General features: G+C 32.5%; 3 protein-coding genes across 5 annotated transcripts in view; 2 read left to right on the top strand and 1 right to left on the bottom strand.

The window, feature by feature from the left end:
- The first annotated feature begins 3,643 nt into the window (after nt 1–3,643).
- LOC143046704 (trypsin-1-like) lies at nt 3,644–12,464 on the top strand. The gene is made up of 7 exons (XM_076219805.1): nt 3,644–3,776; nt 6,538–6,665; nt 7,900–8,006; nt 9,089–9,354; nt 10,291–10,433; nt 11,240–11,297; nt 12,315–12,464. Exons 1-7 carry the CDS (start codon nt 3,728–3,730, stop codon nt 12,416–12,418), a joined length of 855 nt encoding a protein of 284 aa, XP_076075920.1. The 5' UTR covers nt 3,644–3,727; the 3' UTR covers nt 12,419–12,464.
- Nucleotides 12,465–13,599: 1,135 nt separating this feature from the next.
- On the bottom strand, nt 13,600–22,865 carry LOC143044642 (uncharacterized). The gene is made up of 4 exons (XM_076216699.1): nt 22,358–22,865; nt 16,724–16,843; nt 15,558–15,695; nt 13,600–13,880 (listed from the first exon to the last, which is right to left on the bottom strand). The coding sequence occupies exons 1-4, from the start codon at nt 22,638–22,640 to the stop codon at nt 13,648–13,650; spliced, it is 774 nt and encodes a 257-aa protein (XP_076072814.1). The 5' UTR covers nt 22,641–22,865; the 3' UTR covers nt 13,600–13,647.
- Nucleotides 22,866–26,006: 3,141 nt separating this feature from the next.
- The window catches only part of LOC143044644 (acyl-coenzyme A synthetase ACSM3, mitochondrial-like), a 28,433-nt gene continuing 27,075 nt past the window's right edge, over nt 26,007–27,364 (top strand). For 2 of the 3 annotated variants that reach the window (XM_076216700.1, XM_076216702.1), the window contains exon 1: nt 26,007–26,087. The gene's annotated coding sequence lies outside the window, so the exon portion shown is untranslated. Of the gene's footprint in view, nt 26,088–26,360; nt 26,424–27,364 lie in introns of those variants that run through there. The other variant, XM_076216701.1, reaches the window with a different exon arrangement.

The following is a 27,364-nucleotide window of genomic DNA, read 5'->3' on the forward strand; positions in this document are numbered from 1 at the left end:
CTGAATTGTCTGACATATCTTTCTAGGTTAAGAATTGAGCTCGAGCTTTCAGTATATATTTTAATTTTAAAGACGTGGATCCTCAATGCTCTTCAACTTTGTACTTGTTTGGCTTTATAAATATTTTGATATGAGCGTCACTGATGAGTCTGATGTAGACGAAACGCGCGTCTGGCGTACTAAATTATAATCCTGGTACCTTTGATAACTATATAGTATGATATATCAAATTTATTAATTGTACATGATATTGGTGTGTTGGCTTTGATAATAATGATCAACTAACTTGTGATGGCGTCCGTAAAAGTTATAAAGCGATGATTTCAACTTCACCACTTGGAACTCTTGGCTTCCTTAGGAACACCAACCCTTTACCAAGGAAACCATTATAGAAAAAAAAAAAACGAGCAATGGAATATTGTTTCACCTGGGAGATATATACTTTGTTTACATGCGCTGCTGTAATCGGTTGCTAAATAGAAATAGAAAGTTCACAATTGGGAAGCTGCAATCATCTCTTTTGTCGTAAAGTTTGTTTTCAGCCGACCCTCAATGTCAATTTCTAGATTGGAAACTGTTGTTAGTCAATTCAATTTTTATTTTCGACATAAATTGGTCTTGGTGAGCAGTCATGATTAAACCTATTTGATAGCTCATATTTATAGACATAAGATATATCACCAAGCATTCTGAATGAAATACAGACATGTGTCCATGCTTTGCTTACAATGATAGTTTACCGATGCTGCGTATTTTGATAAGAATGATCACCAAGCACTTTTTGTTCCAATTGAAACTTACCGTCTTTACGTCTTTACGTTTTACTCAATCATCGTTGTCAATATAATGGAATTTGATGTGACTGTCGTACAAGTGAGAAGTTTGGCGCTATCAGAGACATTTTATACAAACTAATTGTACTATATGTCTCTGGCACTATAAAACCAGGTTCAATGAACAATTTTCTACATTTGAAAATGGTTGTACCAATTCAGGAATATGACAGTTGTTGTCCATTTGTTTGATGTGTTTTATCATTTGATTTTGCCATTTGATATGGGACTTTCCTTTTTGAATTTTTCTTGGAATTTTAGTATTTTTGTAATTTTACCTTACATTTCAATCGTTATATAAAGTGTCAAACTGCATAGTTATTCTTTTAAACATTTTATATTTCAAAATAGAACTAGAAATTATGCACTTTTGAAACGAGCAAAGCCTTTATCAATGATCTCATGTTGTACCTGTAACCAGGTTAGGGGAGGGTTTGGTACCACCAAACATGTTTTACCCCGTCAAATCCAGTGCCTGTCCCAGCTCACGAACATGCAATTCAGTTGTTGTTATGTGTTGCTGTATATATCTTATTATAATAGATAGTTCGTGTTGCTTGTTCTTTAGTTTTCTATGTTGTGTCATGTGTACTATTGTTTGTCTGTTTGTCTTTTTTCATTTTTAGCCATGGCGTTGACAGTTTATTTTCGATTTATGAGTTTGACTGTCCCTCTGGTATCTTTCGGCCCTCTTTTATTAGGGGTTGCTATTTTTCCTTGTTTTTCCTTAATTTGCACAACAATACATGTAGTCTTATCACTGGAAGTAAAAGATACATGTTCATAAATTGTCAAAATAATTGTTAATATTTTGAGATAATCTATTTTTCCTTTTATAAATGATATATTCAGCGACCTGAAAGTTTTTCGAAACACAATGTGTGTGATCTTTCCATAATATGACACTCATTTATTCTTTGTTATAAGAGACGGTTTTTTTATTTTTTTATTTATCTACCGCTCTTAAGTTACATCTATTAATCATTTTTCATTATTCAAAATTCAATAACGAATAATGAAATAGTTCATTATTCACTATTCAACGTTAAGTTACAAATAATGAATAACAAAACAGTTTAAATCTAAGTATTCCAGTTGAAAAGTGAATAATAAAATAAAAAAAAAAATATTTTTTGACTGTGACGCTATATCCCGTATTTCTGAATTCGTCATTTTGATCTAACTATTTTTAAATTAATATCAGAAAAGAAAAAAATCAGAACACTCTTTGACAGTTTTGACTTTATTTATTTATTTAATTTCGGGGGAAAAACTAGTGGGTTGATTTTTAGCTAACCTGGCCAGGTGAGCTATTCTCATCACTTGTCGTCCGTCGTCCGTCGTCGTTAACTTTTACAAAAATCTTCTTCTCTGAAACTACTTGTCCAATTTTAACCAAACTTGGCCACAATCATCATTGGGGTATCTAGTTTAAAAAATGTGTCCGTTGACCCGGCCAATCAACCAAGATGGCCGCCATGGCTAAAAATACACAATAGGGGTAAAATGTAGATTTTGGCTTATATCTCTGAAACCAAAGCATTTAGAGCAAATCTGACATGGCATAAATTGTTGATCAGGTCAACATCTATCTGCCCTGAAGTTTTCAGATGAATTGGACAACCCGTTGATGGGTTGCTGCCTCTGAATTGGTAATTTTAAGGAAATTTTGCCATATTTGGTTAATATTTCGAATATTATTATAGATAGAGATAACCTGTTAACAGCAATAATGTTCAGCATAGTAAGATCTACAAATATGTCAAAATGACCAAAATGGTCAGTTGACAACTTAAGGAGTTATTGCGCTCTATAGTCAACTTTTAGCATTCTTTTGCAAAGTTTGTTTAATCTTTACAAAAATCTTCTCCTCGGAAACTACCTAGACAAATTCAACCAAACTTGTCCTTAATCATCATTAAAGTATCTAGTTTAAAAATTGTGTCAGATGACCCTGCCCTCAAACCAAGATGGCCAACATGGCTAAAATAGAACATATGGTAAAATGCAGTTTTTGGCTCATATCTCTGAAACCAAAGCATTTAGAGCAAATCTAATGCAAATGTAATTGTTCGTTAGGTCAAGATCTATCTGCCCTGAAATTTTCCGACTATTCCGGCAACCTATGTTGGGTTGCTACCCCTGAATGGGTATTTTTTTATAAATTTTTGCAGCTTTTGGTTATCTTTAATATTAATATAGATAGAGGTAAACTGTAAACAGCAATAATGTACAGCAAAATAAGACTTACAAGTAAGTCAACATGACCCTGAAGGAGTTATTGCCTTTATAGTCAATTTTCAACAATTTTCATAATTTTTTAAATATTTTCCGCTGTAACTACTGGCCCAAGTTCATTATACATAGATATAATTGTAAGCAGCAATAATGTACAGTAAAGTAATATCTACAAACACATCACCATCATCAAAACATTTTTTCATGAATCCATCTGTGTCCTTTGTTTAATATGCACACAAGGTAAGCGACACAGGCTCTTTAGAGCCTCTAGTTTTTCTAATATTAATTTGCATATTTGTTAGATAACATCAAAATGACGATACTTTTAATGCAATTGGAAAGACATACGGTCCGGACCGTACGCGTACTGTCTAAATACTCATATGGTCTGGATCACATGCATTAAACTACTTTTTATGATTCTTATAATTGTTCACATTTAGTATATTGTGGTTTAATTTATAAGCTGATGTCAACAACAAATTGTATACCAAAAAACTTAAAACATCGAGTACTTAAGATTTGTCCGAAAAAACACCCATTTATTATGGTCCGCTCAATGGTATCATCAGAAAAACGCCATTGTAACATAAATATACTTATTACTTGACCTTTGCAGATAAGATCGTGTGTTTCTCACTTATATTGACGACATGAGAACACTTCTGTTTATAGGAGTGATTATTCAAGCTATTTTGAAAGGTAAATTATCTACGGAAGTATTTCACACGTTTTTTTTCTGTGTATTAAACAGCGAAAAAACATATACACAACAGCTGAGGTGGATTTTGCTTTGTCCACCCGCCAACAGTTGGAGTGGGCACCGGGTGGGAAAAATCTCTAGCTTGTCCACTCTTCCCATCCATAGTACTAGTGGGCATGTAGTTTCTTTTGTTTAATCAAAAGACTTGCAAGTACAATCAATTGAAAAAAGTAGATAAGCAATTATTATAATCAATATTTTTACAAAGAAAGAGATTATAGCTGGAGTGGGCACGGTTGGACTGTCCACGTTGGGCCGGTGGAAAAAGCAAAATCCACCCGGGCTGTTGTGTACATGTATAAATGAAGAAAAAACACATAAATTATTTCAAATTATTGTTAAAGAAACACAAAGAAAAGTACTCTGTAAAAAACTAAGAAGATATTGGTACGATTGTCAATGAGATCAATTAAAGGTCAAATGAGGTCGATACAAGTAATAATAATGCAAACGTACTATGACCTTCAACCATGAGCATAATATTTAAAAACACACACACACACACACCAGATGTGGCAGTGTATTTATACATCCATCAGAACAAATAGACTAAAAATACAAATCTAAGAGTACTCAGTTACTGACACCTAGTTCTATGCCAATAGCAACTAATAAAAATAGAAATGTATCTAAGACTAAAATATTAAGCCGTACACATCTAACAACAAATGGATTTAGTGTAAAGACGTCAACTAGCTTGTATTTCAAAAGAAATTAGGACTTCAATCTTTTTAAATATAATGTTTTCTACTACATGTACATTGTACATGCCCTTAGGAATTTAAATTACAAAATGAAAAATTCGTTTACAATTTTGTGCTTTGTTGTCCGCCTCCGTCCGCTAAATTGAATATAAGAATCTAATATTTTAATCTAACTATATCCAGTATTGGTAGCGTAAAGTGACACTACAAAAAGTTCACGTTGTGAGGACTGCTGTACCCCTATTTTGACAATTTTACCTAGTATGTCTGTTTTGTATCAATTATAATGGTAATGTTTATAAATTTCCTGTTATACCTTTGATTTTTTTCGAAAAACTAAGGATTTTCTTATCCCAGGAATATATTACTTTATCCGTTTTTGGCAAAAACATTTTTAAATTTTGAGTCTTCAATGCTCTTCAACTTTATAACTATTTTGATCTGAGCGTCAGTGATGAGTCTTATGTAGACGAAACGCGCGTCTGGCGTATTAAATTATAATCTTGTACCTTTGATAACTATTTACACCACTGGGTCGATGCCACTGCTGGTGGACGTTTCGTCCCCGAGGGTATCACCAGCCCAGTAGTCAGCACTTCGGTATTGACATGAATATCAATTATATGGTCATTTTTATAAATTTCCTGTTATAAAACTTTGAATTTTTCGAAAAACTAAGGATTTTCTTAACCCAGGAATAGATTACCTTACCCGTATTCGGCAAAACTTTTCGGAATTTTGGGTCTTCAATGCTCTTCAACTTTGTACTTGTTTTGCTTTATAACTATTTTGATCTTATTGTCACTGATGAGTCTTATGTAGACGAAACGCGTGTCTTGCGTATTAAATTATAATCCTGGTACCTTTGATAAATATTGCTCACGCATCGTTGTCAATATAATGGAACTTGATGCGACTACCATACAAGTAAGTAAGAGGTTAAGCGATATAAAACCAGGTTCAATCCATCATTTTCTACAATTTAAATGCCTGTACAAAGTCAGGAATATGACAGTTGTTGTTCATTTGTTTGATGTGTTTTTTCATTTGATTTTGCCATTTGATTATGGATTCCCGTTTTCAATTTTCCTCGGAGTTTAGCATTTTTGTGATTTTGCTTTTTTTTCTATTATGCAATATAAAATTAAAAAAGAACATTTAAACTTCAACATTTTTATTTGTTTCAATATTTTATTTGTCGTAGGCAACATATTTTTATAGAAAAAAACAACGATACGGGGTATTAGTATCCATTCATGACACGACATCATTATATGTACAGAAAAAGGTTGCTTGGAAGCTGAGACATTTTCACAAATGTGGTTCAATTTTTCGGGGTACGAAGTATGATTCATTTTTCCGTTATTTAGTACACCCCGAAAATACTTTCGTGATGCGGCTGCTCGTGGTAAAAAAAAGATTTTTTTTCACACAATGAGTTCCTCGAAAATGTCATACTTTGTATACATCTAATGACTCCATGGATTTTACATATTTATTCTATGGTTCTGTACTTTCTCAATCAAATGGTTAAGCTCAGCCATTGATAAAAATAGAAACCTGTCCAATATTACTATACAGTATACAGAAATATTTTTTTACGCACAACTTTTGTTCCTCAATTTGAGGCGCATTTGGGATATTGATCTAACTGGGAAATAGTTAACAATTAAATGCAATTGTTGCCTGGTGTTGATGGGCGAACTTGAAGGATGCTTAGGCCTAGAATTCTATCAAACTGTTAACTATTTTTCACAAAGATAAAGAAGAGATACCCACACCAATTGAATACAAATCTTACATGCAAGTTAAGTGGGACATTTAAATACTATATTAATAAACTTTGCATTTGAAACTAATGATTCCAAAAACATAAAGTTTAAATTACATATATTTGCATTCACATGAAAAATATTTAATTGTACAAACGTGTTTGTGTCATTGTTTTTTTAACGTTCTTCGTTGCTTATTTTATTATGAATGGCATCCTGTTTAGGCACCATTGGACAGCAATCTCGTCAATGTGGTGTACAGACATATCAACCTCACACATGGCCTGTAAACGGTCAAAGTTCTAAAATTATTGGTGGTAGAGAGGCCGTTCCGCATAGTTGGCCTTGGCAGGTACGTTAAACCCACGTGGTTGTTCCACAGGGCAATACTAGTATATTTACAGGTACGTTAAACACATGTGGTTGGACCATAGGACAATCCTATTGCATCTAAGGATAGCATACGATTCAACAATTGGATATCTCTTGATTATTGACAGAGTTGTACTTGCTGGACACCCAATAGCGACAAGTCATGCATAGTCAATCCAAAAAATCCTTCTGACGCATAAATCTTAAATTATCTTGGTATTTTCGGCAAGATAATGAAAAGTTTAAGACTGAAAAGAAATCTCGGTATTAAATATGTTCAAAAGTATAAACCGTGATCCTACATGTCTATGTAACAACATTCTGAATTATTCAAATCCAACAAATGGCGTACATAGACAAAACATAAGTCATTTTAGTCTTGTAAGAATCAGATGACTAGCTGCTGTCAGAATCTTTATGAAAAAGTCATTGATAAATGAATATCAACATAAGAAAACGTAGAAAATATGAAGCTTGGGAGACCACAGGAAGGTACAATGACCTTGTTGACAAATATTCCGTATCAACTTCACAAATAATTCACGATGGTCTTGAACATGTTGAAGTATAGATTCTGGGTACTGACGTTGTTTATCATCTTTCAAAATGACGTCTTATATTATTGTTTTATTTGTCTTTATGAATATTCTTATTGGTTAGTCTGCTTCTGATGATATCCATTTGACGTGACTCTGTACTTATACATTTCATCCCGTCATTATTCGTTGATAACTTTTGTATTCTTGACTTTCATTTTTCTTAATGTGATTTGTCTATATGCCCTTTTATTGTTTCTTTATATGCCTTTTGTTGTTTTTTTGTTACATATTTGTTTGTTTTCATAGTGCTTAAGATTATAACACAATGTTGACTAAAAACCAACAACCTCCCTCACTCGATGCGAATATGTTACAACGTGATCAACTAGGCGGTATGATATACGGGGAAACATATTCAAACCGTTTGATTGTGCATAAAAAAGTTAAAAAAAAAATAAAAATTCTTTCATCTTGGAACAAATTAGTTTTGATTTACCTATTTACGGGAAAGACAAAAAGCAAATGACGTGAAAAGATTCAACTGCACAATGAAGTTAATCTTTACAGAAGGTGCATGGTCATTAGAGTTGTAGCTCTTTCGTCATCCTAACTATTTGTGTGGATTTTATCTAATGCGAACAGTGAAGACTATATGATTAATTTATTTTCTATTAGGTTGTTCTCAGATTTCGAGATCATCCATTAACATGTAGTGGTACCTTGGTGAACAATAACAGCACAGGAGAACTTGTTGTGTTGACTGCTGCACAGTGTGTTGATGGGTAAATCTAATTTTCTGAGCCTGTTCTTGTATAAAAGCGATACAACATTCCATCCATGGCATTACCAAAAGAAAATGATCTTCAGTCTTTGAAATCGTAACATATATAAAAAAAAGATGTGGTATGATTGCCAATGAGACAACTCTCCAAAAGAGACCAAAGGACACAAAAATTTTAAACAACTATAGGTATTCGTACGACCTTCATCAATGAGCAAAGCCCATACTGCATAGTCGGCTACAAAAAGCCCATAAAAGACAAATGTACAGCAATTCAAACTAGAATACTAACAACTTGTTTTAAAGTAATAAAAATATTTAAAAGTCTTGTCTTAGAAAATCCAAGAACATGTGGTGTGAAAAAAAGGCTTGTCTTAAAACTAAAACAAATACTAAAATAACTGACGATTTTCTGATAAAATATAATTATTAACGCTATACATTCCTAAATGTAAAGAAACATGCAAGTGAATAATTCATCAGCGATGTTTCCTCGCTTATTATATATTTTGACAAAATTGCATATGTTCATAATTATCAAAACACTTCATGTTACAATAGTACAATGTACATTAAGCTGAGTAACGATTATTGTTGTGAGCTTAATAGGAAAACTCCAATACTTTACACCGAGCACAATGGCATCAGATATCAGTAACAAAGTTTGATGGACTTTTCTGTTGAGTACGGATCCAGGGGGAGTGGCGTTGAGGGCATTGCCAAAATAAAATCCCATGATTTTGTTTCACGACTTCTAAAAATTTATTTGTTTGACCTCACTCACCTATACTTAATTATTGGGAATTACATGTATGTCCCTTTTAAAAATCGTCGAAACACCCCTGTATATATCATAAAGTATTTAAGAGAAAGCGTACACACATAATTTTAAATTCCCGAAACTGTAATAAGAAGACGGATATTTCATCAGTAAGGAGAGAACGATACCAGGGCAGAGGGGCATTCAAAGTCATAGATCGAAAATGAACTGATTACGTCATGGCTAAAAAAAAAAGAAAAAGACAAACAGACAAATAATAGGACACTAGACACAACATAGAAAACTAACAATTTCTACTTCAGAACTCTGCCTGTAGAATGGACAATTGATGTTGGAGTTCATTCACGATCTGCACAAGAACAATATCAGAAAACTTATGATGTAAAAAAAATAATTTCGCACCCAGAATACTCCCCATTTCTGCTACACAATGATATTGCCATTGTAAGACTATCGACACCCGTAGTTGAAAATGAGGCTGTGGCTCCTATTTGTGTGACATCATTTCCAAGTAGTGACTTCTATGGAAAATATTGTGTAGTGACTGGATGGGGCGCTACGTCTGAAGGTAAATATTGTCATTTACCAAAGCGAACCTTGTAAATTAGGAGATAACTGTATTGTATTTTAAGCTTGGCCTCGTAAAACGTAGATGTTACTGTCGCAAATTGAATTTCCCTAACGACTCAGAGCGGATATAGAGCAATCAATGTTAACAGAAAACAGTATCAGCTGAGAGACACGATCAACATACACATTGTTGGAGAGTGGCCATTGTTGAATACACTCGAAATTGATAGATTTTTTATACTCTGGTTCATTTTTACAAACATAATTATAAATTTAATGGGTAGTACAGTAACACACATCATTGAGGGGGCGCAATAGGAGTTCGTTAACATGCTAACAACACATCGATTTTGGCAAAACAGTTAACACCAAATGCAAAAATGCTGATAACAGTTAACAAAGTGGGTTGAAAACAGTTTTAAACCAGCTTAAATTGATCTCGGATAACAGTTAACAACACCTTGAAAAAGGCCAAAACAGGTTAACATAAAAAAGGAATTGCCCCCCCCCCCCCCCCATCATGTTATGCCACATATGTTATATGTTGCCTTACCTTACTGAATCACTTTTCATGACGAAAACCAAAAAGACAAGTCCTCGTTTAATATCAAGATTTTTTAAAACATACCTATTTGAACCCAATTGATCAATCTTATTTTAAGTTAATCTATTTCAATCTATCAATCATTGTGCATGTTGAGATATTTGGTTTTTTTTCAAAATTCATATGAGAATTTGCATAGTTCTTTCATCCCAAACTGTAAGACATTCATGACGAAAATAATTTCGTAGTATAATTGTTCGAGCCTTTACTTGAATTTCGAAGTTGATGATCAACCATTGACTATTGGTATAAAGTATCCATTTCTTGAGAGTAAAATCAACATAATTATTCTTTTATTCATATACGTATGCATGCACTTCTTGTATTTAGGTGGGTCAACGTCAGATAGATTAAAAGAAGTATACAAGCCAGTATTGACAGATACAGATTGTTTACTCAATGTCGGAGGAACGTTTAATTCAACAACCATGCTGTGTGCCGGATTTGTACAGGGTGGCGAAGGAACTTGTACGGTAATGTTAATCTCCTTCAATAGATTTTTTTATTTGATACGTAGTGTTCAGTTATTTGGGGTCAAGTTAACTATATCGAACACAAATTAAACACGTGGTTTCTTAAACAACACGTGGTTACCAAAATACTTTGGTAAACTCCGGTAAACATAGGTAATTAAAAGTCATGTGATTGACGAAGTTTAGATGAAAATGAATCATTTACCAATTATGTTATATAATTTGATATACTGTAAATATCGTATGCTCCTGGTACATGTATGATGTGAACAATGATAATTGGTTGTTGTGCGTTTTGTTCTATCAGTCATGTTCATCTGTCCTTTACGTTTTCTAATGATAACGATCCCTTCAGACTCTGACAAATGCAATAACATTTACATTCAATTTTGTATTATTCTTTTGTTTTCTTTTTATTTGGTGATTATGTTTACTTTATATACCGAAAGTTTTTATTTACAAGTTTTGTGCGGCTAGAAGTTGTATCACTTGGTAAATCTTCTAAAGGAGATCATTCAGACGATCTATTACACAATTCTTTTAAAGCACATCTTGTAATATTCAGGAGGTAGTCAGACCTTCGTTCAGGGAGATAACTCTTTAAATCAGTAATTCGTTTGTAAAAGTCAAGTTTCATCAATGTATTTGTAGCCTTTACCTGAAACAGATTGATAATAAACTATGTAACTTAGAAGTTTAGGATATATTTATGAAAATGGTTGACACGTACGTACTGATGATTTTAAGAGTTATTTCCCTTATCCAAGATCCTCCTCCTTAAATTAATTGAGTAATATATGTTGTAGGGTGATGACGGAGGTCCGTTAGCATGTAAGAATGTAAATGGTCAATGGGACCTCATTGGTATGTATATATCAGGCAGGTGTTGACATTTGATAGCTCGGTGGACTAAATCAATTGAAAATAAGTCAAAACTTGTTTTAAAGAACATCTTCCGGTACATTTAGAAAACGTGTCAACTTTAAAATTATTAAGAAAATGTAAGGTCATATCACCAACACAGTAAGAAATATGTTCCAACTAAGTTGATGTTTATATTAATATATTGATCACATACCGCGTGTGGAATATGACCTGCCTACCGTTTTTGAACACACGAAGTCACCTCCGATTTTGGTGGGGTTCGTGTTGCCCCCCTTTTGAGTTTCTAAAATTGAATTTTGTGTGTTGTATTAATATACTCTGGGACTATTATTATATAAGTATAATGGTCCCAGGTATACTGATTTTTATCACGACAATATAATAGTTATAACGGTGCGGTTGAATTTCCTGTCATTTTTTTATCATCCACGCACGAACTTGTCTCAGAAAAAAATATCTCTGTACATTAACCTCAGTTTCAGGTATAGAGATATGATCTTTTTCTGTGACATGTGCTTTAACCATCCACAAGAACTTGCGGTCATCCGATGTTCAGTACTTCAGTACTTTGATTTAAGATTCAATTAAAGCAGGGAGAAAATCATGTGCAGATTACCAATTCCAAGACATGATATACTTTGAAAATAAAAATATTCCCGATCTATTAATGTAAAAAGTATTTTGTTTTTTGTGTAAATAAACTCATCATAGATACCAGGATTAAATTTTGTATTTACGCCAGACGCGCGTTTCGTCTACAAGAGACTCATCAGTGACGTACGCTCGAATCCAAATAGAAACAAAAGACCAAATGAAGTACGAAGCTGAAGAGCATTGAGGACCAAAATTCCTAAAAGTTTTGCCAAATACAGCTAAGGTCATCTATTTCTGAGGTAGAAAAGCCTTAGTACTTCAAAAATTTAACAGTTTGTGTAAAATTGACTAGTGACAACAATGGTACATCTTCTCACTTTTATAGTAAATTTGCTTTTACAGGTATAGTAAGTTGGGGATATTTATGTGCACGTGAAAGTTATCCGGCAGTATACACAGATGTACATCACTTTCTAGATTGGATAGGAAACAGTACTTTAGTTTAAAAATCACATACAGATTGTAGGTGTTGAAATAAACGTTAGAACTGTATCTGTATACTTTTTTTATTATTTTGGAAAGAAACATAGATAGATATAGGAAGATGTGGTGTGAGTACCAATGAGACAACTCTCCATCCAAATATCAATTTATAAAAGTAAACCATTATAGGTCAATGTACGACCTTCAACACGGAGCCTTGGCTCACACCGAATAACAAGCTATAAAAGGCCCCAAAATTACTAGTGTAAAACCAACCATTCAAACGGGAAAACCAACGGTCTAATCTATATAAAAAACGAGAAACGAGAAACTCGTATAAATTACATAAACAAACGACAATTAATGTACATCAGATTCCTGACTAATAGGACAGGTGCAAACATTTATATTTATCCTGCAATTGGGTGTCCTACTATACAGATACAGCCCTACAGATATCGATATGCTGTATCTGTATACTATACAGATATCGCTTTAAAGCTCCGCCCACTGCCGGACTGAGTATTGTTTGAACCTGTGTGACCTCAGAATGTGTATTCCAGTTGCATTCCAATGACGATGACAATTGTATATTTCAAAACTTGAATGTGTATGATTGTGTTACAAAATCAACCATGTCAATTTCAGCATGCATGTTTAGTGAATGTCAAGTCTGAAGCGTAGGACAACTCGTACACTTCTGTTTCAAATTTGACAATGTTTTGTTATTTGTTTTTACGGTTGAAATTAGTTCTTATGTTAAAATAGATAATTATCCACCTTGAGCGATGTATTATTGTTGACTATTCGAGATTCTTTTTTTGCGAACTCGTCTTCAGCGTAATGTGTGATTTTGATATTACTACGCGGGCCTCAAGGGGTTACAAATCGAAAATAAATGCTAAACATGTTAGTTTTTGTGTCTTTCAAAACACAAACAATATACAGAATTAATTGCAGGATAAAGACAATAACTGTTTGGTGTCTTTAAATATCAGCTGTATTTGTACTCGGCTCGAAACAGGTGTAGTAGCTCGCTAAAAGCTCGCATACACCTTGTTTCCTAGCCTCGTACAAATACAGCTGATATTAAAAGACACTAAACAGTTATTGTCTAGTATATAGATTACTAATAAATTCAACATTCCGGTATGAATATATACATTCATTTTGTCATTGGCAACTAAAAGTGACGCATACAAAATAAAAATTAACTTTAATTGTCCAACAACAAAACAATAACATCAACGTATTACAACATTGTTTTAGCTTTTATAACTCGTAAGGCTCTTGTTAGGAAAAGCCAAAGAAAACATGCTATAAAGCAGACTATTACTCCACACCAAGCTACGGGAGCTGGCCAAAGCATTGTTACTGTTCTAGCTTCACATGTAGAGGACGGATAAAATCGGATAGTATGACATTCTGATATTTCATAAAAGTTTTTGGTATGAAATATAGCTAGACCGAATATTGTGAATAAACCTGAAAAAAAGAAAATAGAAAATTAATATCATTCGTACTTATAGTGAATAAAATGCTTCGCTGAGCGTAGCCTAATACGAACGCAGAGTTCGAACCCTAAACAGCTTGATATTGTCTGAATTTGGAGTGTGATCAAATTTTTGACATAATATAGGTTTCTGACACAAAATAAATGTGTCCAAAGATCTAACAAATATATTGTGCAATACTGACAAAAAAAAATTGGAAACCAAAAATTATAAAATTTAATCCCCTAAAACAAATGGGAAAAAAAATTCCCCTCCCCCACTTTTTGAAATCCCCTTCGAGCTTTAACCCCAAAACTCAATCCCAGCCTTTCCTTTGTAGTATGGGACCTTGTGGTACAATTTCAGGGGGATCCATAAGCTTAAACACAAGTTATTGCCTTGAAACTAGAAAATTACTTGTTTTTGGCCGTTTTTAGGCCCCTTATTCCTACATGTTTTAGACAAGTAACCCCAAACTCAACCCCAGCCTTCCCTTTTAGATATGGAACCTTGTGGTACAAAGTAAGAGAGATCCATACACTCACACAAAAGTTATTGTCTTGAAATTAGAAAAATGCTATTGGACCTTTTTTGGCCCTTAATTTCTAAACTATTGGCCCCATCACCCCTAAAATGAATCCCAACCTTAGATGGAGCAATTTCAGAGCAATCGAATTATTTATACAGAAGTTATTATTCTGAACTAGAAAAATGCTTCTTTGGGGCCCCTTTTGGGCCCCAATTTCCGAAACGGTTGTGACCATCCTCCCCAAAATTAATCCCAACCTTCCTGGTGGTGTTGAACCTAGTACTTAAAAAAAATCATAGAGATACTAACTAAAGATGTTGACCGATACCAATGTATCTTCGGACGATGCAGACGACGACATCATACCATTATACGATCCCAATTTTTTTTTTTTTTGCGGTCGTATAAAAAAAAGGAACATCATTGATGGACCAATTTAGTATATTGGCATTAAAAAGTTTCGAAATTTTAGCAAAATTGTAAAAAAAATGTAAATTTTCGACATGTATTTTAAAGAACTGGACAAAAAGCAAGCAATATGCTCAGAATAGAATTTCTTATCCAAACTTTGATGGTCAAGAATTTACCTCGTGAAGAATATATTTTTTTACAGGATTCTTGTTAAGGGTGCTGTCAACACTATCAACGCATTTAAAAAAAAACTGTTGTAAGCAAATGAAACAGATTTCTTCTTTAAGTTTCTCTTCTAATTGACAACATGCCATATGCAAACGTGTTCTATTATACTTCCAGAGTGTCCTCGAATTTAAACAGTTGTTTGAAAAGAACAGTACACCATTTTATAATTCAATTTTGCTTCTTTCTCTGTTAGGTTCGTAATTCTCAGTCTATAGTTTTCTTTGTTTTACACTGATTGTCATGATTGTTTTTCAGTATTTGCAATGACATTGTCGGTTAGTTTTCGACTTTATAGCTTGCTGTTCGGTGTGAGCAAAGGCTCCGTGTTGAAGGCCATACTTTGACCGCATATAATATTGTTTACATTTTTACAAATTGTGAATTGAATGAAGAGTTGTCTCATTGGCACTTATATCACATCTTTTTTTTTCTTCTAATTATGAGTTTGCATATCCATTTTGTATCTTTCGCCTCTGTTTTATTGGATATCATGTGTCTTACCTGCCATTGAGTACAACACCCCCGTCACCATAAAGGCTGTTACTTGTTTGGTGGCCACAGCAAAGATCCCCACTCCAGCAGCTACCACCAGATCTATTATACTGACAATGAAACATGATGCTGCAGAATTCTGTAACCCTGTAATGGAAAGATACCATAAAACCTAGGAAATACATGTATGTATTGTACAGACAATGAAGCATGATGCTGCAGAATTCTGTAACTCTGAAATGAAAAGATATTAAGAGTACAACACCCCGTCACCATAAAGGCTGTTACTTGTTTGGTGACCACAGCAAAGATCCCCACTCCAGCAGCTACCACCAGATCTATTATACTGACAATGAAGCATGATGCTGCAGAATTCTGTAACCCTGTAATGGAAAGATACCATAAAACCTAGGAAATACATGTATGTATTGTACAGACAATGAAGCATGATGCTGCAGAATTCTGTAACTCTGAAATGAAAAGATACTAAGATTACAACACCCCGTCACCATAAAGGCTGTTACTTGTTTGGTGACCACATCAAAGATCCCGGCCCACTCTGAAATGAAAAGATACTGTAAAACATAGGAAATATGATTTTATTTCAAGCATGCATAGCAGGAGAGTTTTGACTCTGTCAACACACGAGGGTCCCGGTTCCGCACAATTTGGAGTATATGGGATTTATGTTGGTTTCTGTTTGACATATTGATTTGTCTATTTAGGATCGATTTACATAATATGCTTGAATATATAGAACAGAGAGTGATTGGATAAACATGATATAGAATAATGAAATGAAAGACCCGCTATACAGACCCTGATGTATTAATCATCGCAATGACTTCATCACGATGTTCTTTATATTCAAGCATCAAATTATTCTCTATTCTGGATCTTTTTGGCCTATTTTTGCATTTTTCTGAACATACCGTCATACATTGTGACTACAGTATTTCAATTAATTAATTAATTAGTAATGTATACGTAATCTAATATTATTCTTCTGAAGGAAAATTGGACCTAAGACAATGTTGAAACATTTAAGTCATTAGTGCTCTTAAATGATCAAATTAAGAAGTATCTGAAACAATTGAACTAAATAGGTACTTGATGGTTTTTCCATACACACATTTGAATCGCCCTATTATGTGATTATAATGGTTCATACATACTTGCTAATGCTTTTCCATCTGAGGTCAGTTCTGTATCTGATTCTTCGTCATATTCTACTACAAAATTATAGCAATTCTTTTTTGTTTCATTTCGTTTGGCTAGTTCTGTCCTTGCAGCATCTGTAACAAAATAATTGGAAAAAAATGAATTGTTACTAAACTTGAAACTTATATTCATTTAGTAAACAAAATACTTTACATTTGCTAAAAATAATAGAGAATACAACAAATTAATAAAAAGATGAAAACACTTGGTTAGTAAGCATGTTTTTATGAATGTCACGGTTAAAACGGATTGCTGCTTGCGTAACGTCCAGTGGCAAATATTTAATTGTTACCCAGGACAATACCAAACCAACAACACTAGTATATTAATATATAATAGATTCTTCAAAGTTGGTCGGCTAGGACGAAGGAAGCCAGATTTGTATTAAAACTGGAAAATGACGACATCTACTAAATTTATTTTGAAAACCAGTAAACTTATGTTTCATTCCGTGTACTTCGAATGTCAAGAATGAATATTTTAGTCATTACATATTTTATAGTTCTTCATTAGGTTTTAATTCCATGTAGGTCTTTATGATGTAGATTTTATTGATTGCTGTTGCTTTGATTATTTATTCCATTTTTATTAGTTTGTTATTTACTTCCTTGTTATTTACCCCATGGAAGGGTTTTACTCATTCAGTATGCATTTCAATATGTCACTGAAAATGTAATCTATATTGTTCATTCTATGATACATGTACCAAATTGCAGCGGGATAATATATGCATTACTTTCATGTTTATTTAAAAGAGCAACCATTTAGATGATTTATCAATAAAATAAAATTATGTAGTTTATAGATATATAGGGACTCTGTAGTGGATTTATACTGACGTAAATTGTAATAACTTATTCATATCCATGAGAATACTTCAATGGCTTATATTCCTATGTGATATCCACATTACATACATTTAATTTAACTGGGGAAACATGCATTACAGTTGTTTTCCATCCGTTTGATGACTGTTTGAGCTTTTGATTTTGTCATTTGTTTTTTTTTTTCAAATGGCCATTGTCTCTTTTTTAACATTAATGTTATATTCTTGCTATATAACTTAAAATGAGAAATTTTAATTTAAAATTTGTATTTTAATTTATTAGATAAATTATCTAGCATCAACATCAGATCAATTGCATTACAATAATAAAAGTTTGAAAAAATGTAATAATTGATTTAGTTGTGCTTAACACCACTTTCAGCACTGTTGGAATAAGAACAATAATGCAGTGTTAATCAGTTACAATCAATGCAAATATTATCAGGGTCTGGATTAGGGGGGGGGGGGGGTCTGTTATTCTGTAAACATTTAATTTTCACCCCTTTTTTCTCTAATCTTCAAAAAATTAACCTCTTTTTTCTCTAATCTTTTTTTTTGCCCGTTATTCTCTAATCTTCATTTTTAAGGGCATTATTTTTTAATCATTTAACCCCATCCAAACCCTCATATTATAGCATACCAAGACAAGGTCTAAAAACAACTTTCCACGGGTGCCACAACATCTTGTAGGTTTCATGATTTATTTCTCGAAAAACGAACAAATGGAGGAAATTTATGATACAAGATTTTATTTGTTGTACCCCTAAACATATGGTTCGTCATGTGTATTTTGAAAAATAAAGGATTGTTCTTTACATATTTATTAAGGTGCTTGTCTCCTCAACACCTAAGATTTTTTTAGGTATTTCAGAATACTGCTAATGTATAATATGTTTCATAATACGTACATGTATTTACACAAATAAATGTCAAATACCGTACATATCACAGTAAAGTCACGACAATGACGTAAATGGTATAATTTTATTCATTGTTAATTGATATTTAAAGAAATTGGCGAGAATAGGCTATCCCGGATTTTTACTTGATATTTACAATTGGCATTATTTTGATCTTATATTGTTAGAAAAGTATCTAGACTCAGCTTAAATTTTGAGCTATTAAAGTGTTCTATGAAAAGAAAAGTGAATGATATGGGCCTAAATAGTTAATCCTGCATCGTACAAAACAAAACAAAAGAGGTCATATACGTGACAAAAGAGACTGAGCAACATTAATCGTACCTTCTAACAACTGTATCATATAAAAAGTTTTAACAAATTCTGAACCACTATCACGCCTAGTGACTTGTCAATGATGAATTCCAGTATAAGGACACGAAGAAGGGAAAGAAATGTTTGAGCAAAGACAACCACAACTCAAAGCAAATATTTTTTTACGGTAATCTTTACACTTATAAACCATCAAACTTCAAAAATTAGTTTTCTTTGTTATTTAAAGATAGTGGATTTTTTGTGCAGACTGTATCCCATCGAAACATCAAAAGGCGTCTAGGGTACCAATTCGAATATTGCAGACATAAATAATTCTATTTATATAATTTTGCGAGTATATAATAACTGTCATATATAAATATTGATATCTGACATACTGCTGTTTTATGGATGTTCAAAGGTTTAAGACAGATACATTGTTTTGGTTTAAAAAAACAATTTTGATGCATAGAAAGGATAGCATGATATTATTAACATTCTATCAATAAGCCATTATGGGCAGGTGTTATTAAATTCTTCTGATTATAAAAATCAATAGCAATTCATGTATTCTATCATACCCACGATCATACCGTTTAGAAAATCTATTTCCTAGCGATTGTTACCTTATCTGATTGTATTGAAGTATACTCAAGTTAAATTCAATATATAGAATTGTTAATGTACTATCTGTTGTATTCAAATTTTCTATGTGTTTTATGTATAACCTAGTTCAAAAGATTTCATTGAATGCTGCGCTTCTCGCGTAACAATTTATGAGAGACGATCATTTGATAACCTGAGGAGAGGACAGGAATTAAGATGTTTTGCGAATTGGTTATACATTTTCATCTGTTGTTAAGCAGCCATCTTTTCCCCACGGCTTTGTACACAATCCTTCTTTTTGTGTAACTGCTGCAGAATATTTATTTTCGTTCAGTCTTATGCAAGTTTTTTGTTTTTTGTTTTATTTCCCGGGTGGAAAACCAGGCCAGAATATTCATTTTCAAATCCCCCTCCCCTAAAATCAAATGGTCGTGCCTTTTTTTTTTATATATATATTCAAACAAGTTATAATACTCAGTTATTTATAATTCAGGTTTTAATTCTTATAAATTACAATTAAAATAAATGTATCTTAGACACCAGGCCCCGTATTCAGATACGTGGCCAGACTTCAAGTTTTGTACGCTAGACTCGCAATTCGATTACACCATCTGCTTAAACCCCCCCCAACTAAGGTATCGGATAACCTGTTTTTGCGTTTTTCTCTACTTTTAAAATACATTATAAAGATATACTGATATTTTTGGAAGGGACTGTTTTTTTTTTATGAAGTTAACCAAATTGTTTTTGCTGTTCTTAATAGTCACTTTAAGGTAGATCAAAGGTAAATATTTTTTGAGACAGAATTTTCTTATACTTAGCCAAAATGAAGATTTTACTATGCTCTTTTCAAATATATGATAAAAAGTATGGGTCACCGTGCAATTTTTCAAGCTTTGAGTCGTTGAAAATTGACTAAATTTGGTTAGATTGTTCATGGAAAAACACATTTGTGTGCATAAAAAAAATCTATGAGATAGAATTTGGAAATAAATTGTAAAAAGATAGGTTTTGTAATATATCTTAAGAAAATAACAAGAAAAAAATGGTGTCACCGAACTTGTTTTCTTGCTACAAGTAAAAAGAAAAAAAATCCCTATCAGTCCAGTATAAATTTTTACTAAAAGAGTTATCTTCCCTTAAATGGCTCATTTGAAAAAAATGATTCTAAAAAAAAAAAAAAAAAAAAAAAATGATGTTTGTTTAAACATTTTGAATTATACAATAAATTACCAAGTTTTTTTTTTATATTATTAAACAGTATAAACTTAAAATTGCAAATCTGCCTCCAAATTTGCAGATTTAGGTAAATAACTAGACCGATTTTTTACTGTGATTGTACAATCCAAGATGGCAGTATACCATGTATCTACCTTAAGCTGATACTTAAAAAAATTACGTTTTGGCTTCCACGTCGTCTATTTTTGAGCGAAGATAATGGATATTTTCCAGAAGAAATAAAAAACATTCGTAAAACTGAGATCGTTACATTTTACAGTTGCAAATTTTCTTGATTTACATATGTGTATTCACATCTCATACATCATACCATTTCAAGAATGTTAATTATTATGAATATGTTTGTTTAGAGTCAAAGAGTTTAGATGAAACCCATAAATAGACATATATCCTGTTAATCTCCTTATTGGTTGTCAACGTCTTCTATCAAATTCCCCATTCTAGTGGATTTTGTAATATGTTTCATCAATTTAATTGAAAAGGATCAATAAAAAAAAAAAGGAATCTGTCGAGACTTCATCGTTGCAGATAATTTTACTGTCTTCTTACTGTTTACTTCACTAAATGCCTTTTCATCAGATTTGAGCTATTTCAATGTAGAGTGAGTAAAAAGACATTGTGTTCGATTTATTTGATACTAAGGTTTAATGATTCAGCGGTGATCCTTATAATCCATTATATAATTTTACTCGGAAGAACAGCAACACCCAAAGTGTCGTATACAACTTTATTTTGATGGTGAACCATGCTATTTGTTCAAAACAAACATCCATGATTTGCCACCTCAGGCACTTGTCTCAGAATTGTTTCCCTATATACCTTAATATAACTATACAGATTTTTTTTCTGAGACAAGTTCCTGTGTTTGTTACATTGAACCTAATTCAGAAACAAAGCACTCAGATATCTCTCTTTTTTTTCGAAACTTAAAGAAAACAAAGAAAATATCAGCATTCAAATATTTCAATATACAAGAAAATTAGCACACCTAGTATTACAGTAAAGGTGTCCTTTATAGACAAGAACAAATACTAATTAAAAACAACACTGCAAAATATCAAGGAATATAAGACAAGAACGAATGATGTGCACAATACAAAAATAGTCCCTTCCTATTGAAAGTCCCTTGAATGGTAATGCGGTTAAAGAACAATAATTCAACAAAATAAATAATTAAGTACATACGACAATCAAATTTCCTGAAGACATTAACATTTCAGGGGAAGAAGTATCCCTGTTTTGTGCTAACTCTCCCATGTTGCATGACAGAAGTACCAATATAGAACAGATTACTTAATTGGCTGTGTGATTGCGAAATAGCCAGCGACAAATATTCCAAGAATCTTTAAGGTGGAAAAAGTAACGATATAATCTTAACTACATGTAATGGGATAATAATTCGAAAACCCCTATTTGAAACACATAGAGATATAAATTCAAAGCTAAATAAACAAAACTAAGTAAATCAAAATGTTGTACTCCCAAATAAGCACATATATATCTATTACTTAGTAAATTCTTCTCCCACATAAGTACAAATCTATTACTTAGTAAATTCTTCTCCCAAATAAGTACAAATCTATTACTTAGTAAATTCTTCTCCCAAATAAGTACAAATCTATTACTTAGTAAATTCTTCTCCCAAATAAGTACAAATCTATTACTTAATAAATTATCACGTTTAGTATTTATATTGTACGTACCTGATAAATCATCGCATTGTTTCCACACATCGTTGTGCTCATTGTAAATATAGTATGTTGTCCATTCACTTCCAGACTGAACACGGAATTCTGAAAACCATTTCGGATTTGTCGAAAGAACTACTTGAATATTTGAAGTTGCATTCACATATTTCGACAATACAGCAGAGTCATAACCTAGTTCTTCCCATCTGTTAATTCCAAACACCAGCAACAGTAGGAATGAAGCAAGGCCACCAGTTGAAACGGCACTGCAGATGAGAATTAATAAAGGAGATGTCATTATTCATAATTTCACCATATATAAAATGTAACAAGTGAAAACTATTATGCGATCAGCAGGTGGTTAATAGAAAAGCAGTTTATCTTAATAATTCAAACTCATTCTTAGCTTCCTCATCTCTTGAGTAAATAAATTAATTTGAAATTCAATAATGTCATATTAAATCGTCTTTGAGGATGTTATTTCAAGTTGTTTTCCCAAGAAGCATGCGCATTGATCGGTTTCTATGACAGTCAACGCAATATTGTATTGCGATCGATCGATATTTCCTCTAAAGGTTAGAATCGACCAATTCATAGCACAGTAATGTGAGAAACATTTCATCAAATCAATAGACAATAACCATTGTTATTCTTACATATTGGAAACCGTTAGAATTGATTGGACAAACTACATAAACTGATTGTAAATGTTAAAATAGTGTACATTATTAACTGGTCTATTTGTTTCGGAGAAAGGCGTACTGTCAATATAAGAAATGATTACGGTTAATAATGACGAAGCTGTTTATTTCCAGAATAAATCAGCAGCAACACAAATATTGGTAAAAGAAAACCTTTTATCAAATTTAAAAAAAATAAAAAACAGTATCGAAGACGGTAAAACAATCAGAAAAAAAAACCGGAAGTTATTGCACCAATCAGGATATTCCAGTTTACGTCAAAACATATTTAGTCTTTGATTATAGTTTGATTTTATTTGAATATGAAGTGTTAGTTATCAATAATTTAACAAAGTACATTTACCTATCCGATATTACTTCTAAAAGACTTGTTAGGATTGTTAAATAGGCCTAGGTCCAGTTAGATTTATCTGACGACCCGTCGATAAATACTACATAAATGATACCAAAAAGATCTGTAACTGCGGTTATTGAATAATACAAGTGTACCAAGTGTATGTTCGATTAATTAATAGATCTCATACAGGATGGTCATAGAAGTTATTGAGATAGAAAGAAACCAAATATTTTCTATAGACTGTATTTGTCTAAATAAGTTTATTAAGTATTTACTTAAAGTAAGTAAGTAAGTAATATTTATTGGTTTGAAATCCAAAATTACAGGATTGATACCAAGACAATACAAAACATACAAACATATATATCATACCAAATTCATAAACATTGTATATTTATATAAGGAGGTGGTACCATACAAGTTATTTAGTACTTAATAAAGCATTTCTAGAAATGTACATGTCGCTTATAAATTTAACAATAATTCTAATTATATCAGTATCACCACACGTATACAAAAATTTAAATCTTGCTTCATTAGTCATATTTAAAAAAGATGGAACTATTTCACTAATTTTGGAAAACAATTGGTCTCTAATTATATTTAATTTTGTACATTTTAAAGTGAAATGAAATTCATCTTCTACTTCTATGAGACACAAAGGACAAATTCTTTCTTCTACAGGGGTTTTAGAGTGACGCCCTTGTTCAATTCTAAGAACACTATTACTAATGCGAATTTTAGAAAAATGCCCTATAACTTTTCTGTCTATATTTAACAATAAATAGGTTTCCAATTTATAATTTTCTTTAAGCTGTCTATATGTTCTCAGCTTATTACCATGTACTGATTTATTATCACAAAATATATTTTCTTTCCAATAATTAAGATATCTATCATTAAGTTTGGTATGAATTGCATATAATAAACGCCTTTTTGAAATAGTATCATGATTTTTCCAAACATGTGAAAAATTTAATGTAGTAAGTAACTGTTTAATCTTTTTAGCAAATCCATTGGTTAATTGCAGGTTTGAACAATAAATATGACTTGAGAAACATAACATTCAAAACCTATAGATCTTAAATATATTAATATGAGGATAAGTTAGTTGTTTTCTTTGTCAATGAGACATCTATCCACCAAAAACAGTTTAAAGATTGTCAACAACTACAGGTTACCGTATGACTTTTAAGAATGAGCAACCCCATACCACATAGTATTTTATAAGAGGTCTCGGGATAACAAATTGTGTGTGAAATTCTAAGAGAGAAATCCAATGGCACCATGATCTAAGACCCCATCTAAGTTAAGAACTAAAGAAAACAATTAAGGTAGACGATCCAAAACTAATTATAGTTTACGGTTTGGGATAGACACACACAAAGATGGGAGAGGCTATCAGTCGTGCGAGTGCTATGGCCGATTTCAGGATTATGAAATGCAATTGCATTCGAATTATGCATCCAACCTTTGTAGTATGGAACCGACACCCATTACATAGGTTGACTACTCAGATAGAAAGAAAAAAACAGGGATCATAATTCTTATAGACTACCTTAGTCCATCCTAAAAAAAGTGAAAAAAAAAATACCAGCAACCAACAAACAGTATACAAAACACAACATAGAAAACTTAAGACTGAGCAACAAGAACACCACCAAAACTTGAAAGTGATCTCATGTGATCTGGGAAGGGTATATATATATATAAGCAGATCCTACTCCACATGTGTCACCCGTCGTGATGCTCATGTTAGTACATAACCGGTGAATACTCTAATTCGATAGGTCACTTTCGGCGAATATAAATATCTACTGTAATTGTTTTTAAAAGTACAGCTATATTAGAAAGGTTTACCACTCATCACGTTCTTTTCAATTGAATAATCAACTAAATTTGCATTGAACTTATACCCCGGACCTGTACAATGTATGTAATTTTCACAACCACTCTAAAATACTTTATCTACGTGTACACATGGTGTATAGTCGTGTTTAAAACACAGAAGAGAAAATGTAAAGATCAATTATAGAATTCATTTACACATCTATTTGTAATATTTGATTTTCAATGCACAAAGATTTAACAAATAATATATAAGAACTGCTGTTTCTTTAAACACCAGTCCTTTTTAAGGATAGAGAAGAAAAAAAAAGAAGATTTTTTTAGTGTACAGCGTAAATTCTGCATTTTCAAAGTTATTGGAAATTCAAGTAGATATTCCGTTGGATTTAGTTTTAGATAACTTGTCTCTTTTTGAGCTTGAACAAGCAATCGTGTTTAGATTTTTCATAATTGGAGAATGTGAATAATATATCGTCTTCAAAGTAATTTTTTAGATACTTGAATGATTTGACATGGTGACCTTTTCATGAACTCTTATGACCTGTCTATCAAATTATTTTTTTCTACGTAAATAAACGTATGTACCAGATATTTGTACACGTGCACATTAATTTCAACCAAGGTATACATTACAAAAATGTAGCAGAGAACATGTATCTTAAATAATTGTATTGAATAGATTTGTGGGTTTAAATTTCCTGAACTATTTGACGCAGGACGTTTCGCCAACAACAATTCTGTCGTAACTGTGGCCATTTCAGATACATGTTCATAACCCCTTTACACCCCAATACACAGCTACTCAACACAAGTCATGTGTACAAGATATATCCGCTTTTAAATAGAAAGAAACGGACAGGTAAATATACATGTGTTGTGAAGTAATAATAATAACAATGGCAGATACATGTAGCATGGTTGCATGATTGCATTAAAGTAAAAATTGACATGATTACTTTAAAATGTTTTGATGTTTTGAGGATTGACATTAATAAACCGATGCAATGCAGTTACTTGTCCCAAGTCATTCGATTTTAATTGCTGTACTATAGTCAGTCTGTGGTTAATTTTAGCTATGAGTTCTATTTGTATCCGATATAAAAGTAAATAGAATAGATCAAATTCGATCAACCTGTCCGTGAGAGTCTAGAGAGTTGTAAATACACAAGTCTTTTTTATGGTCAAATGAAGCACGGTAGGTATAGTGTCCGGCTAGGATCGTGGTTTTTCGAGTGATTTGATCGGGCTTTTTCGAGTGTGACCACTTTTTTTCGAGTGAATATGATCAAAAATGTAAACAAACAGACTTCTTTTGTAACAAGACGTGATAAAGAAGCTTGAGTTTGATAAACAAGGTTGTACATGATATGTAAGCATTTGAGATATAAAGATAGTATCATTCTGACATTGCTTTTCGTTTAAAAAGTTAAATTTAGCCTCCAAAATACCGAATAAAGCCATTTTCTTACACATACCAATGCAAATGTCGACGGAAATGCATACATGGAATCTAACTATCCTAACATATACAGACACTTTACAAAAACGATTGTTATTGCATTGAAAACTACATTTTGAGAGTAAATTCAGATTTTTATGTCCGGGTTTTTTCGAGAGCAGTCCGGGCTTTTTCGAGTGTGTCCTTTTTTTATCAAGTGATTTACACACCCTTACAGAACTGAAATGTTTGCAGCAGATCTGCTGCAAACTTGCTGCAGGTCTGCTGTAAACAAAATGCTTGCAGGAACCCTTTGAATAATGTTTGCAGATGTTCGCAGCTAGCTGCAAACCTCCTGCAAACATTGCAGCTTTTTACTGCAAGCTTGCGGCAAGGTTGCAGAAACAAATATGTTTGCAGTAAGATTGCAGGAAAAACTAGAATATAAGGGATGTTCGCAGCTAGATTGCAGGAATCTTTGACAATTTTATATGTTTGCAAGAGCATTGCAAGAAACTACATAAAACGACTGAGCATGCCTATTGGTAACTTCGTGGAAGATAAAGATTTGAAATTTGAAAATGTTGGTGATGTTTGTGTCATGATATATATTAGTGTTCAGGGAGGCATTATAGTTTGGCAATTAACAGATTAGTTTTTAAAGACATTATTTGTAAGTACATATTCATCGTAGAATG

The sequence above is a fragment of the Mytilus galloprovincialis genome, chromosome 9 (assembly GCF_965363235.1).
Source record: "Mytilus galloprovincialis chromosome 9, xbMytGall1.hap1.1, whole genome shotgun sequence".
In the NCBI taxonomy this organism is placed as follows: domain Eukaryota; kingdom Metazoa; phylum Mollusca; class Bivalvia; order Mytilida; family Mytilidae; genus Mytilus; species Mytilus galloprovincialis.